The sequence below is a fragment of the Pseudopipra pipra genome, chromosome W (genome assembly GCF_036250125.1).
Source record: "Pseudopipra pipra isolate bDixPip1 chromosome W, bDixPip1.hap1, whole genome shotgun sequence".
Taxonomy (NCBI): domain Eukaryota; kingdom Metazoa; phylum Chordata; class Aves; order Passeriformes; family Pipridae; genus Pseudopipra; species Pseudopipra pipra.
Genome location: NC_087580.1, coordinates 47406759 through 47432977, shown reverse-complemented (window position 1 = coordinate 47432977; position 26219 = coordinate 47406759). Strand labels below are relative to the sequence as shown.

Below are 26219 nucleotides of genomic sequence, written 5' to 3'. Positions count from 1 at the left end.
TCTTGGCTCCTGGCAAACAGCAAACTTCCCTTGACTGTATATCAGGACAGCTGATGCGTGTGCCTCAGTGCCTCTCAGCAGAGATTCACCTGCTACTAGCATACGCTGCTTTCTTTTGCCATTTGTAGTGTGTGCAATTGGTGCAGTTTCTCCCTGTGAGACTTGTTCATTGGCTTCACCAACTGCCAAGACTTCGTATCTGTTGCTGGTTGGTACATACAAGGAAACAGGGGGGAGAAGTGATATCCTGATGGCACAAGTCACCAGAGACCATGGTGCCTCCTTCTCCAAGGTGCTGTTTGTTCGCTGTTGACGCTCTGCCTGGTAGTCCTTGGAGGTCAGTGCCAAGGGGCCCTAGTATTTCTTCTTGCAAAGTCTCGAATAATTATCTGTTTCTTGTTCCCCCTTCCTAATAGAGTGTAACCTGCTGACTCCCTCCTTCAACTCCTCCACCTGCTGCCTGAGTGACTCCACCAGAGCACACCTTCCACAGGTGGAGCTTGCACCCTCCTCTACCCAGAGGCGTGGGGTACAGACTTTATAGCCCTCCACCTGGACAGCAGCTTCCATGATAGGAAGCTCTGTCTGGGTGGCTGCCTCCACTCATCCCAGGCTAACCTGGCTAGGTAGATGGTCCCCGGCTGCTGCAGAGCGCAGCCCTCACCAGGTCTCTGCCACCATGGTTCCAATGATCCCAAAGCACTGCCTAATAAGCCCTTCTAATTTCCTGGAGACCTCAAGCTGCGGGGTACGTTTGCACAGCCAACAGCTAGTTGGGATGATCATTGGGGCCACAGCTGAAGACTGTGGGTGAGCAGAGCAACTGGTAGAGTGCACTGCCCTTTTCAGGTGCCCTTCCATGCAAACTTCCACACTGCTCCTCTCAGATGACACTCCCTGTTCGCACGCCCTGTTTGCATCGCTCCTGGTCGCTGGAGCTCCCTAGGGGCTGGTTATATGTGACTTCCCAAGGTTTGAACTGGTTGCGGGGACAGCTGGCCCCACCTGGCATCTACATGTTGTAGATGAGGTACACAGTTGGGCATATATAGTGCTGCTAGCTAGTATGCTATATAGTTGGTCATAGTATAGTGCTGCTAGGTCTGAAGTAGAAAAAGTTGCAAAAACATTCATCTTGAGCAAAATGGGAATGTAAAAAAGCAGCACACGACTTAGCAGTGTTACTTTATCCTGGTCCTGTTGAATACACTGGCAGCTTTCCATCAGTTGAGTGCTTATTGTGTGTAATATCTGATAGTGTGGATCCTCAGACCGGTGAGGAGAAATGCACTGTATCAGTGGACACTTCTGTGTGAAGTGACGGAAAGACCTGATCCACTAGTAAATGCTACCATGGATGTGACTGTGTGCGTGAGCAAAAGTTGCAAGTCCCTGGTCTGTTCCAAATGTAGTCAGGAAAACCTGAATCGGTATTGGCTAGTTTTACAGCAAAGTTCTCATGACAGTCATGGAAGCTATGTCCTTGTGAGAGTGACAAGAATAACCCTATAATTTTTACACCTGAGGTGCTTTTACTATAAAATGAATTCTTTGCCTGTGGAAACAAGCAAACCAAGAAACAAATGAAAAGCCTGCCGGTGTAGGCATGCATTGTTTCCAAAATTATTACTGTGGCTCTGACTGTAATCAATGCTTACTCTGGTCATGTGACTTCAGCAGCAGCTATATGGTATGACTGCACGATCAGACCTTGTCTTGAAGTCTAGCCAGCTATAGAGATACTTTAATGGACTGTAAATTGAAGTAATTAACTGGTGAAAAACTGCATACTAAGAGAGAGGCTGTTTGAAAGACTGTACATGTCTCTCTAATGAAATGGATTTCATTGTTTTATAGGCATTTTTAACTGCCGTAGGAGACAAGAACCGTAGGGCTGTCCTTGCGTTGGAACATATGTTTGCACCAGTGTTGGACGGAGCTGTGTCCACTCTGTTTGGAGTGTTAATGCTTGCAGGATCGGAGTTTGATTTTATTGTCAGGTAAAGCATTTGCATGCTTTGACTTTCTTTTTTTAAATAAAAATAAGTACACTTTTATATTTAGACATTTCAGTGTATCTGTCATTTTATTACCGTGTATGGTGTGTCAAGCATGTGTCATCATGGTCCTGTTTTCCCAAGGAGTTCTATTAACTCCTTGTCACATGCTGGACATAGTAGTATTTTCATTGCTGGTATTAAGATCTGTTCCAGGAAAATCTGACTCCCAGCATGAAAGGAAACAAAAATGGCCCTCTTTAGCAAAGTTTTCTAATTCTGGAATTAAGCCAGTTTGAAGCAGCTAGTATTGTCCAATATTAGCTAGATTTTACCTTTAACCTTCCAGATATAGGTCAGGTCTGCCAGATTTTTCATATGCACAATGATTTGCCTGGAAAGGACACATGGAGTCAACCTTCTCTGGGCCTTCTCCTGCTATCTTTATATGAGGATTACAACAATTTATAAATGGGTGAGGGAAATAGCCCTGTTTGGGAGCTAGGGAACTATAAGTATGAACACAGAACTTCAATATTAAAATTCTGTAAAGCAAAGTCCAAAGGCTCTTCTGTTTAGAACTACAGGCGCAGTTTCTCGTGAATTTAATTAAGAATGTGAATTTGTCAAGTATGAGAGGAGAGCAATTTTTTTCTTTTGAGGGGAATTTGAGAAGTACAATGAAACCGAACCTAATCCATTCCAAATAACCAGTGGAGCTCTGCAAAATCACTAATCTTAGAAGTGACACTGGTTCTTTGTGGCAAACTGCAGCACAAAAAAACCCCAAAACTAAATCATAGACCTAAAACAGAACTGAGGTAGAATTGGGCCAAATAAAAATGATCTGAAAGATGACTTAACTGCTTAAGTAAACATAAACTGGATAGGGGATCAGACTTAGCTGACATCCATCTGACGACAGCAACAACAAAATCATAGAATCATAGAATATGCTGAGTTGGAAGGAACCCATCAGGATCATCAAGTCCAACTCCTGGCCCTGCACAGGACACCCCAAATATTTAACCAAGGCACCTGCAGAGGTTATCTCTGCACCACTCTATACTCCTTCCTTTGTATTGCTTGTTGTTTGACCCCCGATTGCTTCATGCTGTTTCCTCTAGTCCTGTCACTGGTCACGAGAGTGAAGAGATCAGTGCCTGCCCCTCCGCTTCCCCTTGTGAGGATGTTGAAGACCGCAATGAGGTCTCCCCTCAGTCTCCTCCAGTCTGAACAAACCAAGTGACCTCAGCTGCTCCTCATAAGGCTTCCCCTCCAGACCCTTCACCATTCTCGTGGCCCTCCTTTGGACGCTCTCTAATAGCTTAACATCTTTTTTATATTGTGGTGCCCAAAACTGCACACAGTAAATGTCAGAGGCAGGGAATGAGAGAATCACTGCAAAATCTCATCAGGATTTTGTGTTTATGTATTTAAGAGATTTCATAGAATCACAGAATCATGTAGGTTGGAAAAGACCTCCAAGATCATCGAGTCCAACCTTTGACCGATCACCACCTTGTCAACTAGACTGTGGCACTAAGTGCTATGTCCAGTCATTTCTTGAACACTTCCAGGGATGGTGACTCCACCACCTCCCTGGGCAGCCCGTTCCAATGCTTAACAATCCTTTCTGTGAAGAAATTCTTCCTGATGTCCAACCTGAACCTCCCGTGGCACAGCTTGAGGCTATGTCCTCTTGTCCTGGCACTATTTGCCTGGGAGAAGAGGCTGACCCTCACCTGGCTACAACCTTCTTTCAGGTAGTTGTAGAGAGCGATAAGGTCTCCCCTGAGCCTCCTTTTCTTCAGGCTAAACAACCTCAGCTCCCTCAGCTACTCAGATTTGCAGAAAGGAGGCTTACATTAAACGTACATGGAGATTATTACTATACAGATGTTGCACTCCCTGAAATAGAACTTGTATTTTTTCACATCAGCATATTTTATTTTATTTTATTTTATTCTTGCCTGGGAAATAAGGTAGAATTATTCTTTTAGTAGGGCTGTGTGGTGGTTGGGCAATACAATTTCACAAGGGAAAAGGGAAGGGGGAAGGGAAAAGGGAACAAAAACTAAAATAAAATATATATATATCCCAATTGGTGACCCAATATCTAACAACTAAAAGAGTTAGCAAAGAAAATAGCTCACTACTCTCCTGGGACAACCGAGAGTTGCTCCGGAACGATCGCCGGCAACCTCTGTCTCCCAAGGTCGGCAAGGCCTAACCAGGCCTCGCTCCCCAACACGGCAGACTCAACAGCAGGGAACCTGCACCTCCAAGCCGCCGGAAGGAAAGAGAGCGAAGGCCTCTCCTCCTTTCTTCTTATAATCTGGCTTACGTAAAAATCGTAGGGAATACTGGGTAAATCTGGACCCTTCCTTGGTTACAAACTGGTCACCAAGGAAGGCCTAGCCCAAACCACCACATTCTGCTATGGGGAAATGACCTCCATCTCAGCCACACCCAATACACTGATGCAAAACAACAGTATTCAGAGATGTTGAATTGTTCAACAAAAGGTTAGCCTGTAATGCAATTCTGCTATCGTGGAGTACTATTACTCAGTAGGATGCTCAAGTTTGTATAGAATGGGCAGCATTTTCTTTGCAGAATGATGGTTCTTGTGCTGTAAAAAGGCTGCAATTTGAGCTATTTCATAAATCTGGAACTCACAGAATTCTAGGTCAAAAGCTGAGATTAATGAACAGCTAGGGAAAGCCTTACCTTACACTGGAAATTTGATTACAGATTCCACTGTAAGATGCAGAAATATTTCACACTGTATTAGCTGCTGTAAGAAGTGAGCTTCCTTCCCTTCTAGGCTAAATTTTTTAACTTCTGCAGCCTTCACTTCATTTGCTTTCTTCTGCTTGGTTTTCTCTAATGGAGGTCCTTTTTTCATTGTATTTGTGCTTTTGATCCATTCAGACATTCACTGCACATTCCATATTTTTGTATTCGCGTAACTTATTCATAAATAACATCATATGCTGCCAGATTCTGGGAAATGAACAAATTTAATTGTCTTTCTTTCTTTTATCAACTAATACTTTGAGTTATGTGATGCACATTCTCTAATCCAAAAGGTAAAAAGAACAAAAGCAAAATAACCTATGTGTTAAGTGATATAATTATTTAGTACAATATTAATAATAGTTGAGACTTAATTTAATATATGTATTTTTTAATATATTTAGCTTTAGTATGTAATCCCTTATTTCTCATGCTATTTGTGCCTCTTCTCTTCCCCCTCCCACTCCTTTAAACCCTACTTTAGGTATTTTTTTGCTGTTTTGACAATCTTAACCATTTTGGGAGTTCTCAATGGATTGGTGCTGCTTCCTGTTCTTCTTTCACTCTTTGGACCGTACCCTGAGGTCAGTAAAACTAATAGTGAACAGAAGAAATAATGTTATCTCTCCCTCTGCAACCAACCCCCTTCTCTAGAAACTCCTTATTTTTACAATCTCTTGGATTTTTTAAATTTTTACTTTAAGTTTCTTGCTCTAGTTTTAATTTAAATATTTATTAAATGTTATGTTTGCTATTTGTTTGGTATTCTTCTACTTCCTTATACTTTTCAAGCATTTTTTAATAAGTATTATGATACCGTGAAGCGCCAGAAACAAACTTCTTAACAGTAATTTGTAGGTATTAAAAAGCATTCTTCTTTATTCAGCACGCGGGACTTTTGGAGGATAGCTCCTCTAATCAAACGTGCCAAATGACAGATGGACAAGGCTTTTTATTACACATACTGTTTACGTATTCATTAGATATTCTTGCTTAATACATATTCATTTGTTTGCTTTACATAGTCACGCATCTACTGCAAGTCCTTCTTTGGTCCTTCCAGGTCTTCTTCGTCATCTTGACCTCAGTTCTTGAGCAGGCACAGTGTCACTGTGTTTCATCACCAAAAACTAACGTTTGTTCTTTATTTCATCTGGGTACACAGAGCTTAGTTTATATCCTGTTTGTTTGAGTTACATCCCTTATTCAATTCTCAAGGACTTTTCTAAGATTATACTGTTCCTTATTTGGGCATTCCAGGATACTGTGAGTAAAGTTTCTATTTCTCCTATCAATTATTTTAGAGGCTGCAATCAACAAACTAAATACAAATGTAGATATTAGATAAGCTTTTAAAAGCAGAATGTCATATGCCAACATAAAACTAGGCTTTTCCCCAAGACATTATAATGAACAGGTAATTTTTTATACTCACCTTCTCCTTTCCCACCTACTGCCTCTGTTGCTTTCTTCAAAATATTTAACTCACCAGACCACCAAGGAGGCCTGGGTGGACCAACATTACACCAGTGGTGGTACACAGACCACACCCTGATAACCATGGTGTAGTGGGTTGACCCTGGCCGGATGCCAGGTACCCACTAAAGCCACTCTCTCACTCTCCCTCTGCAACTGGACAGAGGAGAGAAAAAAAAACAGCTAAGGATTCGTGAGTAGAGATAAGAGCTGGGAGAGGTCACCTACTGATTACCTTCACGGATAAAACAGACTCAAAGTGGGGATAGTACTTAAATTTATTACTAACAGAATAAAAGCCAAAGAGTGAGAAATAAAACAGTCTTAAGAACACCTTCCCCCCACGTTCTCCCTCCTCCCTCCCAGCGGTGCAGGGGGATGGGGAATGGGGGTTGCGGTCAGTTGTTGTTTCTGCTGCTGCTCAGAGAGAGGAGTCCTTCCCCTGCTCCCGTGGGGTCCCTCCCACAGGATACAGTCCTTGATGGACCTCTCCGACGTGAGTCCATACCTCGGGCAGCAGTTCTTCCCAAACTGCTGTCCTGTGGGTCACTCCTCCATGGGGTGCAGTCCTTCATGGGTAGTACCAGCATGGGTCCCTCACAGGGGCCACAAGTCCTACCTGGGAAAAACCTGCTCCAGCGTGGGCTTCCCTCTCCACAGGCTGCAGGTCTCCAGCAGGACCCTGCTATATCTTGGGCCTCCCATGGGGTCACAGCCTCCTTCATGCATCCACCTGCTCCAGCATGGGCTCCTCCACGGGCTGCAGGTGGGTCTCTGCACCCCAGTGGTCCTCCATGGGCTGCAGGGGCCACAGCTCCAGTGCCTGGAGCACTCCTCCCCCTCCTTCTGCACTGACCTTGGTGTCTACTTTGTTGTTCCCATGTTCTCACTCCGCTCTACCCTGGCTGGAATTCTTTCTGCGCAACAACCTCGTGTTCTTAAATATGTTATCACAGAGGCCTTACTATTACTCCTGATTGGTTTGACCTCGGTCAGCGGCAGGAAGCCCATCCTGGAGCCAGCTGGCATTGGCTCCACTGGACAGGGGAAGCTTCTAGCGGCTTCTAACAGAAGCCACCCCTGTAGCCCCCCCCCACCCCACTACCAAAACCCAGCCACAGAAACCCACTACACGTGGCCAGAAGTTTGCCTAAAGGTGTCCCTCACCACTCCATCACTCTCTGTGGTACCCTCTTGACTCAAGCAAAGATCTTGGTGGGTGGAAGGCTCCACCTGAATGTTGAAGACTTTACAGTGTAAAGTCCAAGTCCAGCAAAAAAGGATTCACAGATATGAAATTTTTATTTGATTATTCATCACTTCGGTTAACCATCCAAGGAGTCTTTCTGCTGTGCCTTGTTGTTGTTGTTATATTCATAAAATCACAGAATATTCTGAGTTGGAAGGGACCCACAAGGATCATTAAGTTCGACTCTTGGCCCTGCACAGGACCATCCCCAAGAGTCACACCATGTGCCTGAGAGCATTGCTCAAATGCTTTTTGAACTCTGTCAGGTTTGGTGCTGTGACCACTTCTCTGGGGAGCCTGTTCCAGTACCCAACCACCCTCTGGGTGAAAAACCTTTTCCTAATATCTAAAATAAACCTCTCCTGACACAATTTCAGGCCATTCCCTCTGGTCCTGTCACTAGTCACCACAGAAAAGAGATCAGTGCCTGCCCCTCCTCTTCTTCCCCTCACAAGGAAGTTGTAGACTGAGATGAGGTGTCCCCTCAGTCTTCTTTTCTCCATGCTGAACTGACCAAGTGACCTCAGCTGCTCCTCATATGGCTTCCCCTCAATGCCCTTCACCATCTTCCTTGCCCTCCTTTGGACACTAATAACTTACTATCTTTCTTATATTGTGGTGACCAAAACTGCACACAATATTCAAGGTAAGGCCACACCAGTGTAGAGTAGAGGGGGACAATCACCTCCCTTGACCGGCTGGTGATGCTTTGCCTGATGCCCCCACCAGGACATGGTTGGCCCTCCTGACTGCCAGGGCATTGCTGACTCATATTCAACTTGATATCGACCAGGACCCCCGTTTCCAGCATCTCATTCCCCTATCTGTATGTGCATCCAGGGTTTCCTCATCCCAGGTGCAGAATCCAGCACTTCTCCATGTTGAACTTCATATGGCTGGTGATTACCTAGTCCTCCAATTTGTTGAACTCCTCCCAATTTTGTATCATCTGCCAACTTGCTTAGTATCCCTTCCAGTCCTGCGTCCAAGTCATTTATGAAGATGTTGAAGAGCACAAGGCCTAAGATGGAGCCCTGTGGAACTCCAGTAGTGACAGGTCGCCAGTCTGATGTTACTCCATTCACTATAACCCTCTGTGCTCGACCTGTGAGCCAGTTGCTCACCCACCACATGATGTGCTTATCCAGCTGTGGGCTGGACATTTTGTCCAGAAGGATCCCATGAGAGGCAGTATGGAAAGCTTTACTGAAATCCAAAAAGATTACATCAACTGGCTTCCCTTGATCAACTAGGTGGGTTACCTTGTCATAAAAGGAAATCAGATTTGACAAGCAGGTTTTCCCCTCATGAAGCCACGCTGTCTTTGATCAATGACTGTGTTGTCCTCCAGGTGTTTTTCAATAACTCCCAGAATAATCTTCTCCATTACTTTACCAGGCAGTAAAGTGATACTGACAGGTCTGTAGTTTCTGGGGTCCTCCTTTTTGCCCTTCTTGAAAATCAGGACAACGTTCACCAGCTTCCAGTGAGCTGGGACCCCTCCATATTCCCAAGACCATTCAAAAATCATCGAGAGATGCCTCACAATGACATCAACCAGCTCTTTAAGTCTTCTCAGAGGAATCACATCAGGCCCCAAAGACTTATAGGGATCCAGCTGGAGCAGCAGATCCCTCACAACATCAGGGTGAACTGGGAGTTTATCATTCTCACAGACATGGGCCTCCAACTCAGGACACTGGGACCCCCTTAGCCCATCATCAGGGCTGACAGAGACAAAGAAAGCATTAAACATCTCTGCCTTATCTCTGTCCCTGTTTGTGAGGTGACCATCCTCATCCTGTAATGAGCCAATGTCATTTCTGCACTGACTTTTGCCATTAATATATTTAAAAACCTCTTTTTATTGTCCCCCACAGTACTGCCCAACTTCGACTCCAATTGAACTTTGACTGCACAAATTTTTTCCCTACATTGGCAAGTAGCATGTCTGAATTCCTCCCATGTCACCTGACCTTGCTTCCACTGGGCATACATCTTCCTTTTATTTGCCTTACCTCCAAAAGAAGATCCCTGTTCAGCCTTCTGCCTCATCTGCTGGACTTTCAACATTTAGGAATTGCCTGTTCCTGTGCCCTTAGGAGGTGGGGCTTAAAAAGTGACCAGCCCTGATGGAACTCAGCACCTGCAAAAGCGTTTCCCAGGGGACTTTACTTACTAATTCCCTGAGCAGCCTGAAGTCGGCTCTCCTCATGTCCAGGGTTGAAGTTTTGCTGACCCTTTTCCTCCTGTCAGCAGAGATTTTGAACTCTATTGCTTTGTGGTCACTGTGGCCAAATAAAATAAAATATTTTTTTAATAATACAGTTTTGACAGAAGTGCATAATCTCTTATACTCCTAGCTGTATACGTGGCCTGATCCCTTATTCAAACAATATATATGTATATATGTGCATATATTGCAAGTACGTGTATCCATTTCTCTTTGCAACTAGACATGGAACCATACCATATATACACATTTGATGTTATTTATGAAATCATGTGGCTTAGCACCACAAAGATGATCAGAGGGTTGGAGCACCTTCCTATGAAGACAGGCTGAGAGAGTTGGGGATGTTCAGCCTGGAGAAGAAAAGGCTTTGGGGAGACCTTATAGCAGCCTTCCAGTACCTCAAGGGGGCTTACAAGAAGGCTGGAGAGGGACTTTTTACAAGGGCATGTAGACATAGGACAAAGGGGAATGGCCTTAAGCTGAAGGAGGGTAGGTTTAGATTAGATATTAGGAAGAAATTCTTTACTGTGAGGGTGGTTGCTCAGAGAGGTTGTGGACACCCCATCTCTGGAAGTGTTCAAGGCCAGGTTGGATGGGGCTCTGAGTAACCTGACCTAGTGGAAGGTTTCCTTCCCATGGCAGAGGGTTTGGAACTAGATCTTTTAGGTCCCTTCCAACCCAAACCATTCAATGATTCTATGATTAATATATGCTGAGGGGGGAGGCAAGTCTAGAAATTCTTTCTATAAGTGTCAGTGTGCATGTTCATGTACATATATGAACTTGCTGAGACAATGATTCATAGATAAATACGTATAATCCTATTTGCATACATCTGAGATGAAGATCATGTCTCTTTTCCTTTCATGCATTTTTTTAGTGTAATAGAGGTGTTGACAAGAAAAGTAGTGCTTATGTTCTCATGGCATGAAAAGGTGTATTTGGCTAAAGAATTTTTCTTTTAAGCACTAATAATAATAATAAGGGTAATGCTAATTGAATGATACCGAATACTTGTAATTATAATTATCCCTGTCATTATCAGGTTTCTCCAGCCAGTAGACGAAATAAATTACCTACTCCATCTTGAGCCACTCCCCAGCATCGTGAGGTTTGCACTGCCACTCGGGCACATAAATAATGGGTCAGATTCCTCTGATTCTGAATCCAGCTCTCAAAATGCCAGCATCAGTGAAGAGCATCAGTATGAGGCTATTCAAGGCTCTGGGGCACCAGTCCATCAAGTAATAGTGGAAGCCACTGAGAATCCTGTCTTTGCAAGATCCACTGTAAGTAGCTCACATGTTGACTGGAGGGAGGGCAAGAATATTTTTGTTTGGTTGTGTTTTTTTAATTTAAATCTATTTCTGTGGGAAGGCTATAATATTTCTTTCATGTTTCTGGATGATTATGCTTTGTGACTGTGCCAAAATTTGGAGCACTTGTAGACAGAATGTGAAGGTTTTCCTTTAGAATCAAGTCGGGGGTAAAATTATGGTACCAAAGCTAAGGTCTTCAGCATATGTAATTGCTGTTGTATCATATTAGCACCAGCCACAAGAGAGAAATCTTAGTCTATTCAATGACTGCTGTGGATGACCTCCAGGAAAGAAAGTGGGAAGAGGTTTAAAAGATCCAAACCTTTTCCACACAGCTCCCTGGGTGTCACCATCTCATATACCTCTTCTCTGGACAGCTCACTTGGGGAGAAAGACTGATAAAGTCCAGAAAAAAAACCAAGTTTCGGGGTTATATCAAATCTTTGGTCTGTCCCATCTTGCTAATGAGGTGGCATAACTGTGATTTCAAAAGAAAGTGAAAAAACTCCATCTCCTGCTACCCATGATGTTGCATGTTGAGTTGCAGTGTGGATCTCTTTTTGTTCATCAGAGGCCTAAAAATAGGCACAAGCACAGTCTCACTTGAAATTGGACAGTTTATTGACTGATGTAGGTGCTGTGCTTCATGCTTTTTAAAGAAATCAAGAAACAGATTCCTAGTCTGTGCAAAGTACCCCACTAACATCCTATGTATGTACCCTGGGTGGAACCTTTTACAAATGCCTGCAATTCTGCTTATTGAATAAGTTAAGATCGAGTGCTTGCTATCCATCCCTTTGAAAAGATGGAGCAGTATGTTGGAAGTGTAGTATATATTTACCTTGCTTTGTCAGAGGCATAATCATGTGTCTCCCTTTCAGGTGGTTCAGCCAGAGACAAGGTATCAGTCAAGTCCCAGAATTCAATTAAATCCAGTGGCTGACATTCAACATTCACAACATCAGGACAGACAACCAAAATGGGAAACAAGGGAAGGGATGCAATCACCTCCTTGCAGGGACGCTTTTGAAATTTCTGCTGAACAGCTTTCAGGACCTAGCAATAGGGGTTGCTCGAGCCACAAGACTTGTTCTTATAACATGAGAAGCCCAGTGTTTGTTGCCATGAGTGGCTCAGAACCAACCTACTGCCAGCCTATCACTACTGTGACCGCTTCAGTGACTGTTGCTGTCCACTCTGTCACACACAACCACAACTCCTGGGGAGGGAGCTTTCCATCCTACAAGGGATACTATGAAGCTGGCCACAGGCCATTTGAGGACCCCCATGTGCCTTTTGATATGTGGTATGAAAGAAGAAATTCTAAAATACAAGCTATAGAACTGCAAGCTGTTGAATGTGAAGAAAGGATACCTGACAACAACTCAGAGTAAGATAGATCTGTCTCCTGTAGCGAGTAGATTTGCCTGTCTTGGACAATGATGTTATTAATGATACTTCTCTACCTTAGGCATCCTGTAGCAGTCTCAGGCTTTAAATACTGAAAGGTAATTTGTTTGAGTGGTACAGTAGTAGAAACAGCTTGAGCTGGGTGCCTCCAGAGAGGGACCCTGAACAAAGAAATACCTTACAATCTCCATTTCTCAGCCCTCACATCATAGTTTTGTCCAATAATAATATTTAGGTCTGGGGTCTTCTTGTTCTTCATTGGTTCTCTTAGTTGTCTCTAGGCAGGCCATTTCTTCTCTTATCTGTGACAATGCACCTTCTGCTGATGGGAGTAGTGGCCTTCCTTGCTTCCTTATCTTTCATTGTGAACTGGCTCTGCGGCCTCCTTTTACTAAACTAGGTAAAAGTTCGGGTATCTAGGCTTGCAGCCTGAGGTTTCAGTAAATTTAGTTACTAATGCTAAGCAAGTTATGCTAAACAAGTTCTTTATAAGTAGCATACCAAATTGCACAATAGTCCCCTCTTTTGTTTTTATAGGCATACCTGCCTTATAAAGGGTCATCAAGAAGGGTATGCCTATACCCTTGCATTCTTCTAAGTATTATGTTTATTAAACAAGCCTGAACATGTTGAAAAAGACAACAGAACAATAAGAGCATAACAACTACAGGAAGCAAAATTTTAATAAGAGTGGGTAATAAGCTTGATAACCAAGAATTAATTCCCCAATGGTTGAACAGTGTTTCCCACCAATCTTTTGAGGGGCCTGGGTGTAGATGGGAGACTAACAATCTAACAGTTAGAATTTGTTAACACTTTGCCTGTGTTCTTGAGATAGGAACAGCAAGATCAATAGCTGCACAAACACCCCCTTGACTGGCTAACAATAAATCTAAAGCCATTCAGTTTTGAAACACCATTTTAGTTGGTTTGCTATTGCTTGTATGGAGGCAATAGCCAGATTAGAGTTAGCTGCTGTACTATTAATAAAAAGTGTCAAGCAATGGAAGAAACTCAGGAAGTAAACTGTTCTGAGGTTGGCCTATTAGGGTCACTACCCATTCTGAATATACAAAATATCAGCAAAAAAGGATCCAAGGAGTGTCAAGAGTATCAATATTACAAGGTCCAACATATAATCAATATAAAGACTATACAATTAGAGCTAAACAGGCTGAGCACAATGAATGTATTTCATCTGGATGTTATTCTCAAATTATCTATACCTTGTATTGTTTTAAAGCTCTTCTAACTTTTAGTGGCTGGTGTAGTCTGCATGCACAGCACCAGTTTATGTGTCCGGAGGTACCTTCCCTAGTTATACTTCCCTTATTTGAACCCTGTCAACAATATTTCCAGTTACCTTTAAAACAATTATTAGCACACCTTCTAGGATGACATGGACCACAATTGTTACAAAATAACCAAAGCCAACTGTACTGCAGGATTGATGGTGTTCTGCATCGGTGTCAGTTATTAATTTAACTGATATTCTTTAGAAATTCATTTAACATGTGAGTGATGAATCCAATTGTCTTTCCCCGTAACTTTTACAACAAAAGAAGTTAGTAGCACAGTATATGGACTCTCCCATTTATAGTCCAACTTTGTTTTGCGAGAGTAGACTTTTATCATTACTGTATCCCCAGATTGGATATCACGTACTTGCGTTCCTGCTGGTACTGGTTGAAGCCATTGGGCTTGTGCTTTGTATTCCCATGCAAATTTGATAACCCATCCATCTCCATCTAAGAGACTGGTCCTAGCAGGGACAAAGGTCCCGGGTATAATTGTCTGCCAAACACTGTTCCTGTTGATAAAAACTCTAGAGGCTGACAAGGGGTATTTCCAATATCCCAATATCCTATAGTACTATTCCTAAACTTCAAGCCATTTTAAATCTATCTGACTATAAGTTTGAGTAATTTTATTATTTCTTTCAATTTCATTGGAGCCTTTGGTATGAGCTGGACAGTGCACTAACAGTGATTTCCCTTGGAAGCTTAATAGCTTCCAATAGCATTCGATTTCAGTTCCACAAAAAATATTCTTTTCTGCCAAGGTAATGAACTCTCATTCTTTCCATAGCACAGACATTGCATGACATTCTCCAAAAGTGTATTTAGATCAGTATAGTCACTCATTGATTATGTCCCCATCAGTATATTCAGCTCCTTGGGCACTCACCAAGGATTGTAGCGGTTCTGTTTGAAATACCTCTAAGTTTCTCACCACTGCATAGTGCATGTGTCATTTTCCATTCACGCAGTATCAAGATCCATTGGTGAACAGGGTTAGCTCCAAGTTGTCTAGAGGTTGATCTCACAGATCTTCCTGTAGTTGGCTGGGGTGAAACACTACATCAGCACAATCATGATGCAACTCACCATTGGAGGGAAGAGGCAGTAAAATTGGTGAATTCAAAACAATGCATCTTTTCAAAGTAATATTGTCTGCTTTTAAAATTGTTAATTCATAATGACGTGCTCTTTGTGGGAACAATGTTTGTGTAGCATGTTTTTTAAGAATCAGTTCTACTTCATGCAGGGGACACACAGTTGTTGGGTGACCCAGAACCAATGGTCTACTCCTTTTCATGATAGTTGCTGTTGCTGCTGTCACGTTGACACAGGAATTATTCCCTGCTGCTACAGGATACAGCTGAGTTGAGTAATAAGCCACAGGGCAGCAGTGTGGACCTAGCTTTTGAGTAAGGACTGCTGGCTACTCCTTTGTTCTCATGCACAAAGGGCTTGGAGTAATCCAGTAATCCCAGTGCCAGAGCAAAAACTGAAGCTCCTTTTATAGCTCAGAAAGTCTTTTCTTCCTTTGGACCCCGACATATAGGCTCCACTTGCTCTGCCTTGGTAGCTTCTGTCAATTGTTTACTTAACTCCCCTAGCCCCAGTAAGCACAGTCTGCAATATCCTACTGCATCAAAAAAATCCTCACAATTGTTTGTTACTGGTCTAGGTATTTCTACAATAGACTGGACCCATCCTGGGTCTACTAATCTATCTCCTTTTCTTAATATAAATCCTAAATATTTTACTTCCTGACCACACAGCTGAAACTTAGAAAGAGATGCACGGTGGCCATTTTTTCTGCTAAAGCAGTACATAGACAAATAGTATCTTTCAAACAGTCTTTGTATGCCTTGGTGTCAAGAAATAAATCATTTACATATAGTACAAGTCTAGAACGTCCGGGCAATATATCTTTCAAATTTTTTCCTTGCCACCCCAACGTGTGGTCCTTAAAATAGCTGCAGATGTCAGAGGTGGCTTGGGCCGCAAACACACTTGCCGACAGTTCATTATTAAAATTCGGGAGAGTCATTCCCCTGTAGGTCAACAAAGCCTGTTGCAATCTTCCCCAGTAGTCGCTGGGGTGTTCCTCTGGCCTCTGTCTATATTCCTGTACTTTAGTTCAATTTACTCTTATCTCCTCGCAAGCTCTAATCACACTCAGATCTGCAACCACTGTTTGGCAATTATCTCTGATTATTACAATCCCAATGAGGATCAACCCAAGGCCAGGCAGTCTGACTTCCCCTCACCTGTAGGGTTAATTCCACATTCTTTATTACTATCTTATCCTGCTCATCTGCATGGAACAACTTCCTCAACAACAGGTCAACATCAGCCCAGGATGGATGATATCTTGAACAAATATTGGAAAATAATGATGCACATCAACCCGTACCTTCCCTTACCCTGGACATTTGATTTCCCCACATAACCAAATCCCTGGGGTTCCAGGGGTGATGGGTGTATGTTGTGGTTGGTTGACCTTGGCTAGAGGCCACGTCCCCACTAAGCCACTCTATCACTCTCTTTCCCAGCCCGACAGGGAAGAGAAAATAAGACAGAAAATGACTCGTAGGTTGAGATAAGGCAGTTTGCTAAAGCAAAAGTTTGTGTGTGCACAAGCAAAGAGGAAAAAAGATTTATTCTCTACTTTCCATGAGCAAGCGATGTCCAGCCACTTCCCAGGAAGCAGGGCTTCAGCATGCATAGCGGTTGCTCAGGAAGGCAAACACTGAAAAAACCATTGGCCCCCTTCCTCCTCCTTCCCTTAGCTTTTATACCTGAGCTGACATAACTCAGTTGCTTAGAACATAGTGCTAATAACACCAAGATCATGAATTTGATCCCTGAAAAGGCCATTCACTTAAGAGTTGGACTCGATGATCATTGTGGGTCCCTTCCAACTCAGAATATTCTGTGATTCTGTGACACCATATCCCTTTGGTTAGTTTGGGTTAGCTGGCTACTTGTGTCCCCTCCCAGGATCTTGCCCACTGTTGATGGGATATCGAATTAAACCTTTGAACTACATATGTACATGCATTATTCTACTTATATACACATTCACAAATATGTAGATACAAATACAGATAGAGGCACAGAGTTATGGACAGTTCACCCGAAGATAAGATCCCCTTGAGGTATACAACAGGTTTCTCTATCTTCCTGCATCACCCACCAGGTGCAACTGGGCCCTTGGGCAAAAACAATCCCACAAATGGGTTTGCCTTTGCTTGAGGCAGAGTTAATCCAAACTGTTTTACCTAACGTACCTCTCAAGTGAATTACTGGGACATGGTCTCCATCTACAGTGTGAAGGGACTCTGATTGGGCAGGGCCAGCTCGATTGACGGAGCCTCTAGCATTGACTAGCCATGTAGCCTTTGCTAGGTGCTGATCCCAGTGCTTGAAAGTCTTCCCACCCAACACCTTCAGAGTGGTTTTCAACAGTCCATTACACCATTCAACCTTCCCAGCGGCTGCTGCATGGTATGGGATGTGATACACCCACTCAGTGCCATGCTCTTTTGCCCAGGTGGTAACTAAGCTGTTCTTGAAATGGGTCCCATTATCTGACTCAATTCGCTCTGGGGTGCCATGTCGCCACAGGACTTGCTTTTCAAGGCCCAGGATGGTATTTCGGGCAGTGGCGTGGGGTACCGGATGCGTCTCCAGCCATCCAGTGGTGGCTTCCACCATGATGAGCACATAGCGCTTACCTTGGCGGGTCTGTGGCAGTGTGATGTAATCAATCTGCCAGGCCTCTCCGTACCTATACTTACTCCAACGTCCACCATACCACAGAGGCTTCACTCTCTTTGCCTGTTTAATGGCAGCACATGTCTCACAATCATGGATAACCTGGGAGATAGTGTCCATGGTTAGATCCACCCCATGGGCTCATTGCGCTAGGAACAACTCTCCCTTGTGCTGCCAGTCCAGATCTACCTGTGACACCTTGACTTGTGTAGCTCAGTCTGCCTGTTCATTGTTGCAATGTTCCTCAGTGGCTCAAGAGTCTTTGACACTTTCTAAGATGTTACAGTTGCCGGTGTAAGTCAGCACATGTGGATCCATTATGGCCATCAGCAGAGATGAATATCTTCAGGTCATGTGTGTGAATTGTCCTGATGCCTCCCAGAGGGGAGTTATCACAGACAAGTCATTTGTGTGAGGACAAAGAAACAACACCCAGCTCATAGCCTGAGGTGGCAAGTGTGCGTGCCCTCAACACCTGGATTGTCTCAGTCATCAGCATTCCAGTCTTTTCACACTTATGAATACATTCTTCTCCTAGGATAATAGAGTACCCTCCTTATCTTAAGTCCCTCCACAGTCTAAATTAGTAGGCATATTTGGGGAAAAGAGAAAAGGTGGATACCAGTCTTTGTGTAACCCAGGATATATACATAACACAATAATTCTGTTAACAGAAGTATTCATTCATTCATGGCTAGGCTTCACGAATGAAGATTTGGGAAGGGCTCTATCCACATTTGCTACAAGCGTGCTAGTGGCTAAAGAGGCCAATGCGAGATACACAAGATCGGTTGCAAAAGGCACAGCAGAAAGACTCCTTGGATGGTTAACCGAAGTGATGAATAATCAAATAAAAATTTCATATCTGTGAATCCTTTTTTGCTGGACTTGGACTTTACACTGTAAAGTCTTCAACATTCAGGTGGAGCCTTCCACCCACCAAGATCTTTGCTTGAGTCAAGAGGGTACCACAGAGAGTGATGGAGTGGTGAGGGACACCTTTAGGCAAACTTCTGGCCACGTGTAGTGGGTTTCTGTGGCTGGGTTTTGGTAGTGGGGTGGGGGGGGGCTACAGGGGTGGCTTCTGTTAGAAGCCGCTAGAAGCTTCCCCTGTCCAGTGGAGCCAATGCCAGCTGGCTCCAGGATGGGCTTCCTGCCGCTGACCGAGGTCAAACCAATCAGGAGTAATAGTAAGGCCTCTGTGATAACATATTTAAGAACACGAGGTTGTTGCGCAGAAAGAATTCCAGCCAGGGTAGAGCGGAGTGAGAACATGGGAACAACAAAGTAGACACCAAGGTCAGTGCAGAAGGAGGGGGAGGAGTGCTCCAGGCACTGGAGCTGTGGCCCCTGCAGCCCATGGAGGACCACTGGGGTGCAGAGACCCACCTGCAGCCCGTGGAGGAGCCCATGCTGGAGCAGGTGGATGCATGAAGGAGGCTGTGACCCCATGGGAGGCCCAAGATATAGCAGGGTCCTGCTGGAGACCTGCAGCCTGTGGAGAGGGAAGCCCACGCTGGAGCAGGTTTTTCCCAGGTAGGACTTGTGGCCCCTGTGAGGGACCCATGCTGGTACTACCCATGAAGGACTGCACCCCATGGAGGAGTGACCCACAGGACAGCAGTTTGGGAAGAACTGCTGCCCGAGGTATGGACTCACGTCGGAGAGGTCCATCAAGGACTGTATCCTGTGGGAGGGACCCCACGGGAGCAGGGGAAGGACTCCTCTCTCTGAGCAGCAGCAGAAACAACAACTGACCGCAACCCCCATTCCCCATCCCCCTGCACCGCTGGGAGGGAGGAGGGAGAACGTGGGGGGAAGGTGTTCTTAAGACTGTTTTATTTCTCACTCTTTGGCTTTTATTCTGTTAGTAATAAATTTAAGTACTATCCCCACTTTGAGTCTGTTTTATCCGTGAAGGTAATCAGTAGGTGACCTCTCCCAGCTCTTATCTCTACTCACGAATCCTTAGCTGTTTTTTTTTCTCTCCTCTGTCCAGTTGCAGAGGGAGAGTGAGAGAGTGGCTTTAGTGGGTACCTGGCATCCGGCCAGGGTCAACCCACTACACCATGGTTATCAGGGTGTGGTCTGTGTACCACCACTGGTGTAATGTTGGTCCACCCAGGCCTCCTTGGTGGTCTGGTGAGTTAAATATTTTGAAGAAAGCAACAGAGGCAGTAGGTGGGAAAGGAGAAGGTGAGTATAAAAAATTACCTGTTCATTATAATGTCTTGGGGAAAAGCCTAGTTTTATGTTGGCATATGACATTCTGCTTTTAAAAGCTTATCTAATATCTACATTTGTATTTAGTTTGTTGATTGCAGCCTCTAAAATAATTGATAGGAGAAATAGAAACTTTACTCACAGTATCCTGGAATGCCCAAATAAGGAACAGTATAATCTTAGAAAAGTCCTTGAGAATTGAATAAGGGATGTAACTCAAACAAACAGGATATAAACTAAGCTCTGTGTACCCAGATGAAATAAAGAACAAACGTTAGTTTTTGGTGATGAAACACAGTGACACTGTGCCTGCTCAAGAACTGAGGTCAAGATGACGAAGAAGACCTGGAAGGACCAAAGAAGGACTTGCAGTAGATGCGTGACTATGTAAAGCAAACAAATGAATATGTATTAAGCAAGAATATCTAATGAATACGTAAACAGTATGTGTAATAAAAAGCCTTGTCCATCTGTCATTTGGCACGTTTGATTAGAGGAGCTATCCTCCAAAAGTCCCGCGTGCTGAATAAAGAAGAATGCTTTTTAATACCTACAAATTACTGTTAAGAAGTTTGTTTCTGGCGCTTCACGGTATCATAATACTTATTAAAAAATGCTTGAAAAGTATAAGGAAGTAGAAGAATACCAAACAAATAGCAAACATAACATTTAATAAATATTTAAATTAAAACTAGAGCAAGAAACTTAAAGTAAAAATTTAAAAAATCCAAGAGATTGTAAAAATAAGGAGTTTCTAGAGAAGGGGGTTGGTTGCAGAGGGAGAGATAACATTATTTCTTCTGTTCACTATTAGTTTTACTGACCTCAGGGTACGGTCCAAAGAGTGAAAGAAGAACAGGAAGCAGCACCAATCCATTGAGAACTCCCAAAATGGTTAAGATTGTCAAAACAGCAAAAAAATACCTAAAGTAGGGTTTAAAGGAGTGGGAGGGGGAAGAGAAGAGGCACAAATAGCATGAGAAATAAGGGATTACATACTAAAGCTAAATATATTAAAAAATACATATATTAAATTAAGTCTCAACTATTATTAATATTGTACTAAATAATTATATCACTTAACACATAGGTTATTTTGCTTTTGTTCTTTTTACCTTTTGGATTAGAGAATGTGCATCACATAACTCAAAGTATTAGTTGATAAAAGAAAGAAAGACAATTAAATTTGTTCATTTCCCAGAATCTGGCAGCATATGATGTTATTTATGAATAAGTTACGCGAATACAAAAATATGGAATGTGCAGTGAATGTCTGAATGGATCAAAAGCACAAATACAATGAAAAAAGGACCTCCATTAGAGAAAACCAAGCAGAAGAAAGCAAATGAAGTGAAGGCTGCAGAAGTTAAAAAATTTAGCCTAGAAGGGAAGGAAGCTCACTTCTTACAGCAGCTAATACAGTGTGAAATATTTCTGCATCTTACAGTGGAATCTGTAATCAAATTTCCAGTGTAAGGTAAGGCTTTCCCTAGCTGTTCATTAATCTCAGCTTTTGACCTAGAATTCTGTGAGTTCCAGATTTATGAAATAGCTCAAATTGCAGCCTTTTTACAGCACAAGAACCATCATTCTGCAAAGAAAATGCTGCCCATTCTATACAAACTTGAGCATCCTACTGAGTAATAGTACTCCACGATAGCAGAATTGCATTACAGGCTAACCTTTTGTTGAACAATTCAACATCTCTGAATACTGTTGTTTTGCATCAGTGTATTGGGTGTGGCTGAGATGGAGGTCATTTCCCCATAGCAGAATGTGGTGGTTTGGGCTAGGCCTTCCTTGGTGACCAGTTTGTAACCAAGGAAGGGTCCAGATTTACCCAGTATTCCCTACGATTTTTACGTAAGCCAGATTATAAGAAGAAAGGAGGAGAGGCCTTCGCTCTCTTTCCTTCCGGCGGCTTGGAGGTGCAGGTTCCCTGCTGTTGAGTCTGCCGTGTTGGGGAGCGAGGCCTGGTTAGGCCTTGCCGACCTTGGGAGACAGAGGTTGCCGGCGATCGTTCCGGAGCAACTCTCGGTTGTCCCAGGAGAGTAGTGAGCTATTTTCTTTGCTAACTCTTTTAGTTGTTAGATATTGGGTCACCAATTGGGATATATATATATTTTATTTTAGTTTTTGTTCCCTTTTCCCTTCCCCCTTCCCTTTTCCCTTGTGAAATTGTATTGCCCAACCACCACACAGCCCTACTAAAAGAATAATTCTACCTTATTTCCCAGGCAAGAATAAAATAAAATAAAATAAAATATGCTGATGTGAAAAAATACAAGTTCTATTTCAGGGAGTGCAACATCTGTATAGTAATAATCTCCATGTACGTTTAATGTAAGCCTCCTTTCTGCAAATCTGAGTAGCTGAGGGAGCTGAGGTTGTTTAGCCTGAAGAAAAGGAGGCTCAGGGGAGACCTTATCGCTCTCTACAACTACCTGAAAGAAGGTTGTAGCCAGGTGAGGGTCAGCCTCTTCTCCCAGGCAAATAGTGCCAGGACAAGAGGACATAGCCTCAAGCTGTGCCACGGGAGGTTCAGGTTGGACATCAGGAAGAATTTCTTCACAGAAAGGATTGTTAAGCATTGGAACGGGCTGCCCAGGGAGGTGGTGGAGTCACCATCCCTGGAAGTGTTCAAGAAATGACTGGACATAGCACTTAGTGCCACAGTCTAGTTGACAAGGTGGTGATCGGTCAAAGGTTGGACTCGATGATCTTGGAGGTCTTTTCCAACCTACATGATTCTGTGATTCTATGAAATCTCTTAAATACATAAACACAAAATCCTGATGAGATTTTGCAGTGATTCTCTCATTCCCTGCCTCTGACATTTACTGTGTGCAGTTTTGGGCACCACAATATAAAAAAGATGTTAAGCTATTAGAGAGCGTCCAAAGGAGGGCCACGAGAATGGTGAAGGGTCTGGAGGGGAAGCCTTATGAGGAGCAGCTGAGGTCACTTGGTTTGTTCAGACTGGAGGAGACTGAGGGGAGACCTCATTGCGGTCTTCAACATCCTCACAAGGGGAAGCGGAGGGGCAGGCACTGATCTCTTCACTCTCGTGACCAGTGACAGGACTAGAGGAAACAGCATGAAGCAATCGGGGGTCAAACAACAAGCAATACAAAGGAAGGAGTATAGAGTGGTGCAGAGATAACCTCTGCAGGTGCCTTGGTTAAATATTTGGGGTGTCCTGTGCAGGGCCAGGAGTTGGACTTGATGATCCTGATGGGTTCCTTCCAACTCAGCATATTCTATGATTCTATGATTTTGTTGTTGCTGTCGTCAGATGGATGTCAGCTAAGTCTGATCCCCTATCCAGTTTATGTTTACTTAAGCAGTTAAGTCATCTTTCAGATCATTTTTATTTGGCCCAATTCTACCTCAGTTCTGTTTTAGGTCTATGATTTAGTTTTGGGGTTTTTTTGTGCTGCAGTTTGCCACAAAGAACCAGTGTCACTTCTAAGATTAGTGATTTTGCAGAGCTCCACTGGTTATTTGGAATGGATTAGGTTCGGTTTCATTGTACTTCTCAAATTCCCCTCAAAAGAAAAAAATTGCTCTCCTCTCATACTTGACAAATTCACATTCTTAATTAAATTCACGAGAAACTGCGCCTGTAGTTCTAAACAGAAGAGCCTTTGGACTTTGCTTTACAGAATTTTAATATTGAAGTTCTGTGTTCATACTTATAGTTCCCTAGCTCCCAAACAGGGCTATTTCCCTCACCCATTTATAAATTGTTGTAATCCTCATATAAAGATAGCAGGAGAAGGCCCAGAGAAGGTTGACTCCATGTGTCCTTTCCAGGCAAATCATTGTGCATATGAAAAATCTGGCAGACCTGACCTATATCTGGAAGGTTAAAGGTAAAATCTAGCTAATATTGGACAATACTAGCTGCTTCAAACTGGCTTAATTCCAGAATTAGAAAACTTTGCTAAAGAGGGCCATTTTTGTTTCCTTTCATGCTGGGAGTCAGATTTTCCTGGAACAGATCTTAATACCAGCAATGAAAATACTACTATGTCCAGCATGTGACAAGGAGTTAATAGAACTCCTTGGGAAAACAGGACCATGATGACACATGCTTGACACACCATACACGGTAATAAAATGACAGATACACTGAAATGTCTAAATATAAAAGTGTACTTATTTTTATTTAAAAAAAGAAAGTCAAAGCATGCAAATGCTTTACCTGACAATAAAATCAAACTCCGATCCTGCAAGCATTAACACTCCAAACAGAGTGGACACAGCTCCGTCCAACACTGGTGCAAACATATGTTCCAACGCAAGGACAGCCCTACGGTTCTTGTCTCCTACGGCAGTTAAAAATGCCTATAAAACAATGAAATCCATTTCATTAGAGAGACATGTACAGTCTTTCAAACAGCCTCTCTCTTAGTATGCAGTTTTTCACCAGTTAATTACTTCAATTTACAGTCCATTAAAGTATCTCTATAGCTGGCTAGACTTCAAGACAAGGTCTGATCGTGCAGTCATACCATATAGCTGCTGCTGAAGTCACATGACCAGAGTAAGCATTGATTACAGTCAGAGCCACAGTAATAATTTTGGAAACAATGCATGCCTACACCGGCAGGCTTTTCATTTGTTTCTTGGTTTGCTTGTTTCCACAGGCAAAGAATTCATTTTATAGTAAAAGCACCTCAGGTGTAAAAATTATAGGGTTATTCTTGTCACTCTCACAAGGACATAGCTTCCATGACTGTCATGAGAACTTTGCTGTAAAACTAGCCAATACCGATTCAGGTTTTCCTGACTACATTTGGAACAGACCAGGGACTTGCAACTTTTGCTCACGCACACAGTCACATCCATGGTAGCATTTACTAGTGGATCAGGTCTTTCCGTCACTTCACACAGAAGTGTCCACTGATACAGTGCATTTCTCCTCACCGGTCTGAGGATCCACACTATCAGATATTACACACAATAAGCACTCAACTGATGGAAAGCTGCCAGTGTATTCAACAGGACCAGGATAAAGTAACACTGCTAAGTCGTGTGCTGCTTTTTTACATTCCCATTTTGCTCAAGATGAATGTTTTTGCAACTTTTTCTACTTCAGACCTAGCAGCACTATACTATGACCAACTATATAGCATACTAGCTAGCAGCACTATATATGCCCAACTGTGTACCTCATCTACAACATGTAGATGCCAGGTGGGGCCAGCTGTCCCCGCAACCAGTTCAAACCTTGGGAAGTCACATATAACCAGCCCCTAGGGAGCTCCAGCGACCAGGAGCGATGCAAACAGGGCGTGCGAACAGGGAGTGTCATCTGAGAGGAGCAGTGTGGAAGTTTGCATGGAAGGGCACCTGAAAAGGGCAGTGCACTCTACCAGTTGCTCTGCTCACCCACAGTCTTCAGCTGTGGCCCCAATGATCATCCCAACTAGCTGTTGGCTGTGCAAACGTACCCCGCAGCTTGAGGTCTCCAGGAAATTAGAAGGGCTTATTAGGCAGTGCTTTGGGATCATTGGAACCATGGTGGCAGAGACCTGGTGAGGGCTGCGCTCTGCAGCAGCCGGGGACCATCTACCTAGCCAGGTTAGCCTGGGATGAGTGGAGGCAGCCACCCAGACAGAGCTTCCTATCATGGAAGCTGCTGTCCAGGTGGAGGGCTATAAAGTCTGTACCCCACGCCTCTGGGTAGAGGAGGGTGCAAGCTCCACCTGTGGAAGGTGTGCTCTGGTGGAGTCACTCAGGCAGCAGGTGGAGGAGTTGAAGGAGGGAGTCAGCAGGTTACACTCTATTAGGAAGGGGGAACAAGAAACAGATAATTATTCGAGACTTTGCAAGAAGAAATACTAGGGCCCCTTGGCACTGACCTCCAAGGACTACCAGGCAGAGCGTCAACAGCGAACAAACAGCACCTTGGAGAAGGAGGCACCATGGTCTCTGGTGACTTGTGCCATCAGGATATCACTTCTCCCCCCTGTTTCCTTGTATGTACCAACCAGCAACAGATACGAAGTCTTGGCAGTTGGTGAAGCCAATGAACAAGTCTCACAGGGAGAAACTGCACCAATTGCACACACTACAAATGGCAAAAGAAAGCAGCGTATGCTAGTAGCAGGTGAATCTCTGCTGAGAGGCACTGAGGCACACGCATCAGCTGTCCTGATATACAGTCAAGGGAAGTTTGCTGTTTGCCAGGAGCCAAGATCCAGGATGTCACAGAGAGGCTGCCACAACTGGTTAAAAGCACAGACTACTATCCTCTGCTTCTTTTCCACATGGGCACCAAAGACATGGTAAAGCATAGCTTGGGCAAGATCAAGCAGGACTTGAGAGCTCTGGGGGCACAAGTGAAGGGGACAGGGGCCCAAGCGATCTTCTCCTCTGTCTTGTCAGTCGAGGATAAGGGTGTGGGCAGAAGTCGACACATTATGCAGA

General features: G+C 43.6%; 1 protein-coding gene across 1 annotated transcript in view; it reads left to right on the top strand.

Annotated features, from left to right (window-relative positions):
- Window positions 1-12677, top strand: part of LOC135404406 (protein patched homolog 1-like) — a 127252-nt gene extending 114575 nt beyond the window's left edge. The window contains 5 exon segments of the mRNA XM_064639126.1: window positions 1858-2000; window positions 5284-5383; window positions 10806-10846; window positions 10848-11049; window positions 11961-12677. Coding sequence (XP_064495196.1) covers window positions 1858-2000; window positions 5284-5383; window positions 10806-10846; window positions 10848-11049; window positions 11961-12473 — 999 coding nt within the window. The 3' untranslated portion in view covers window positions 12474-12677.
- Window positions 12678-26219: the final 13542 nt, after the last annotated feature.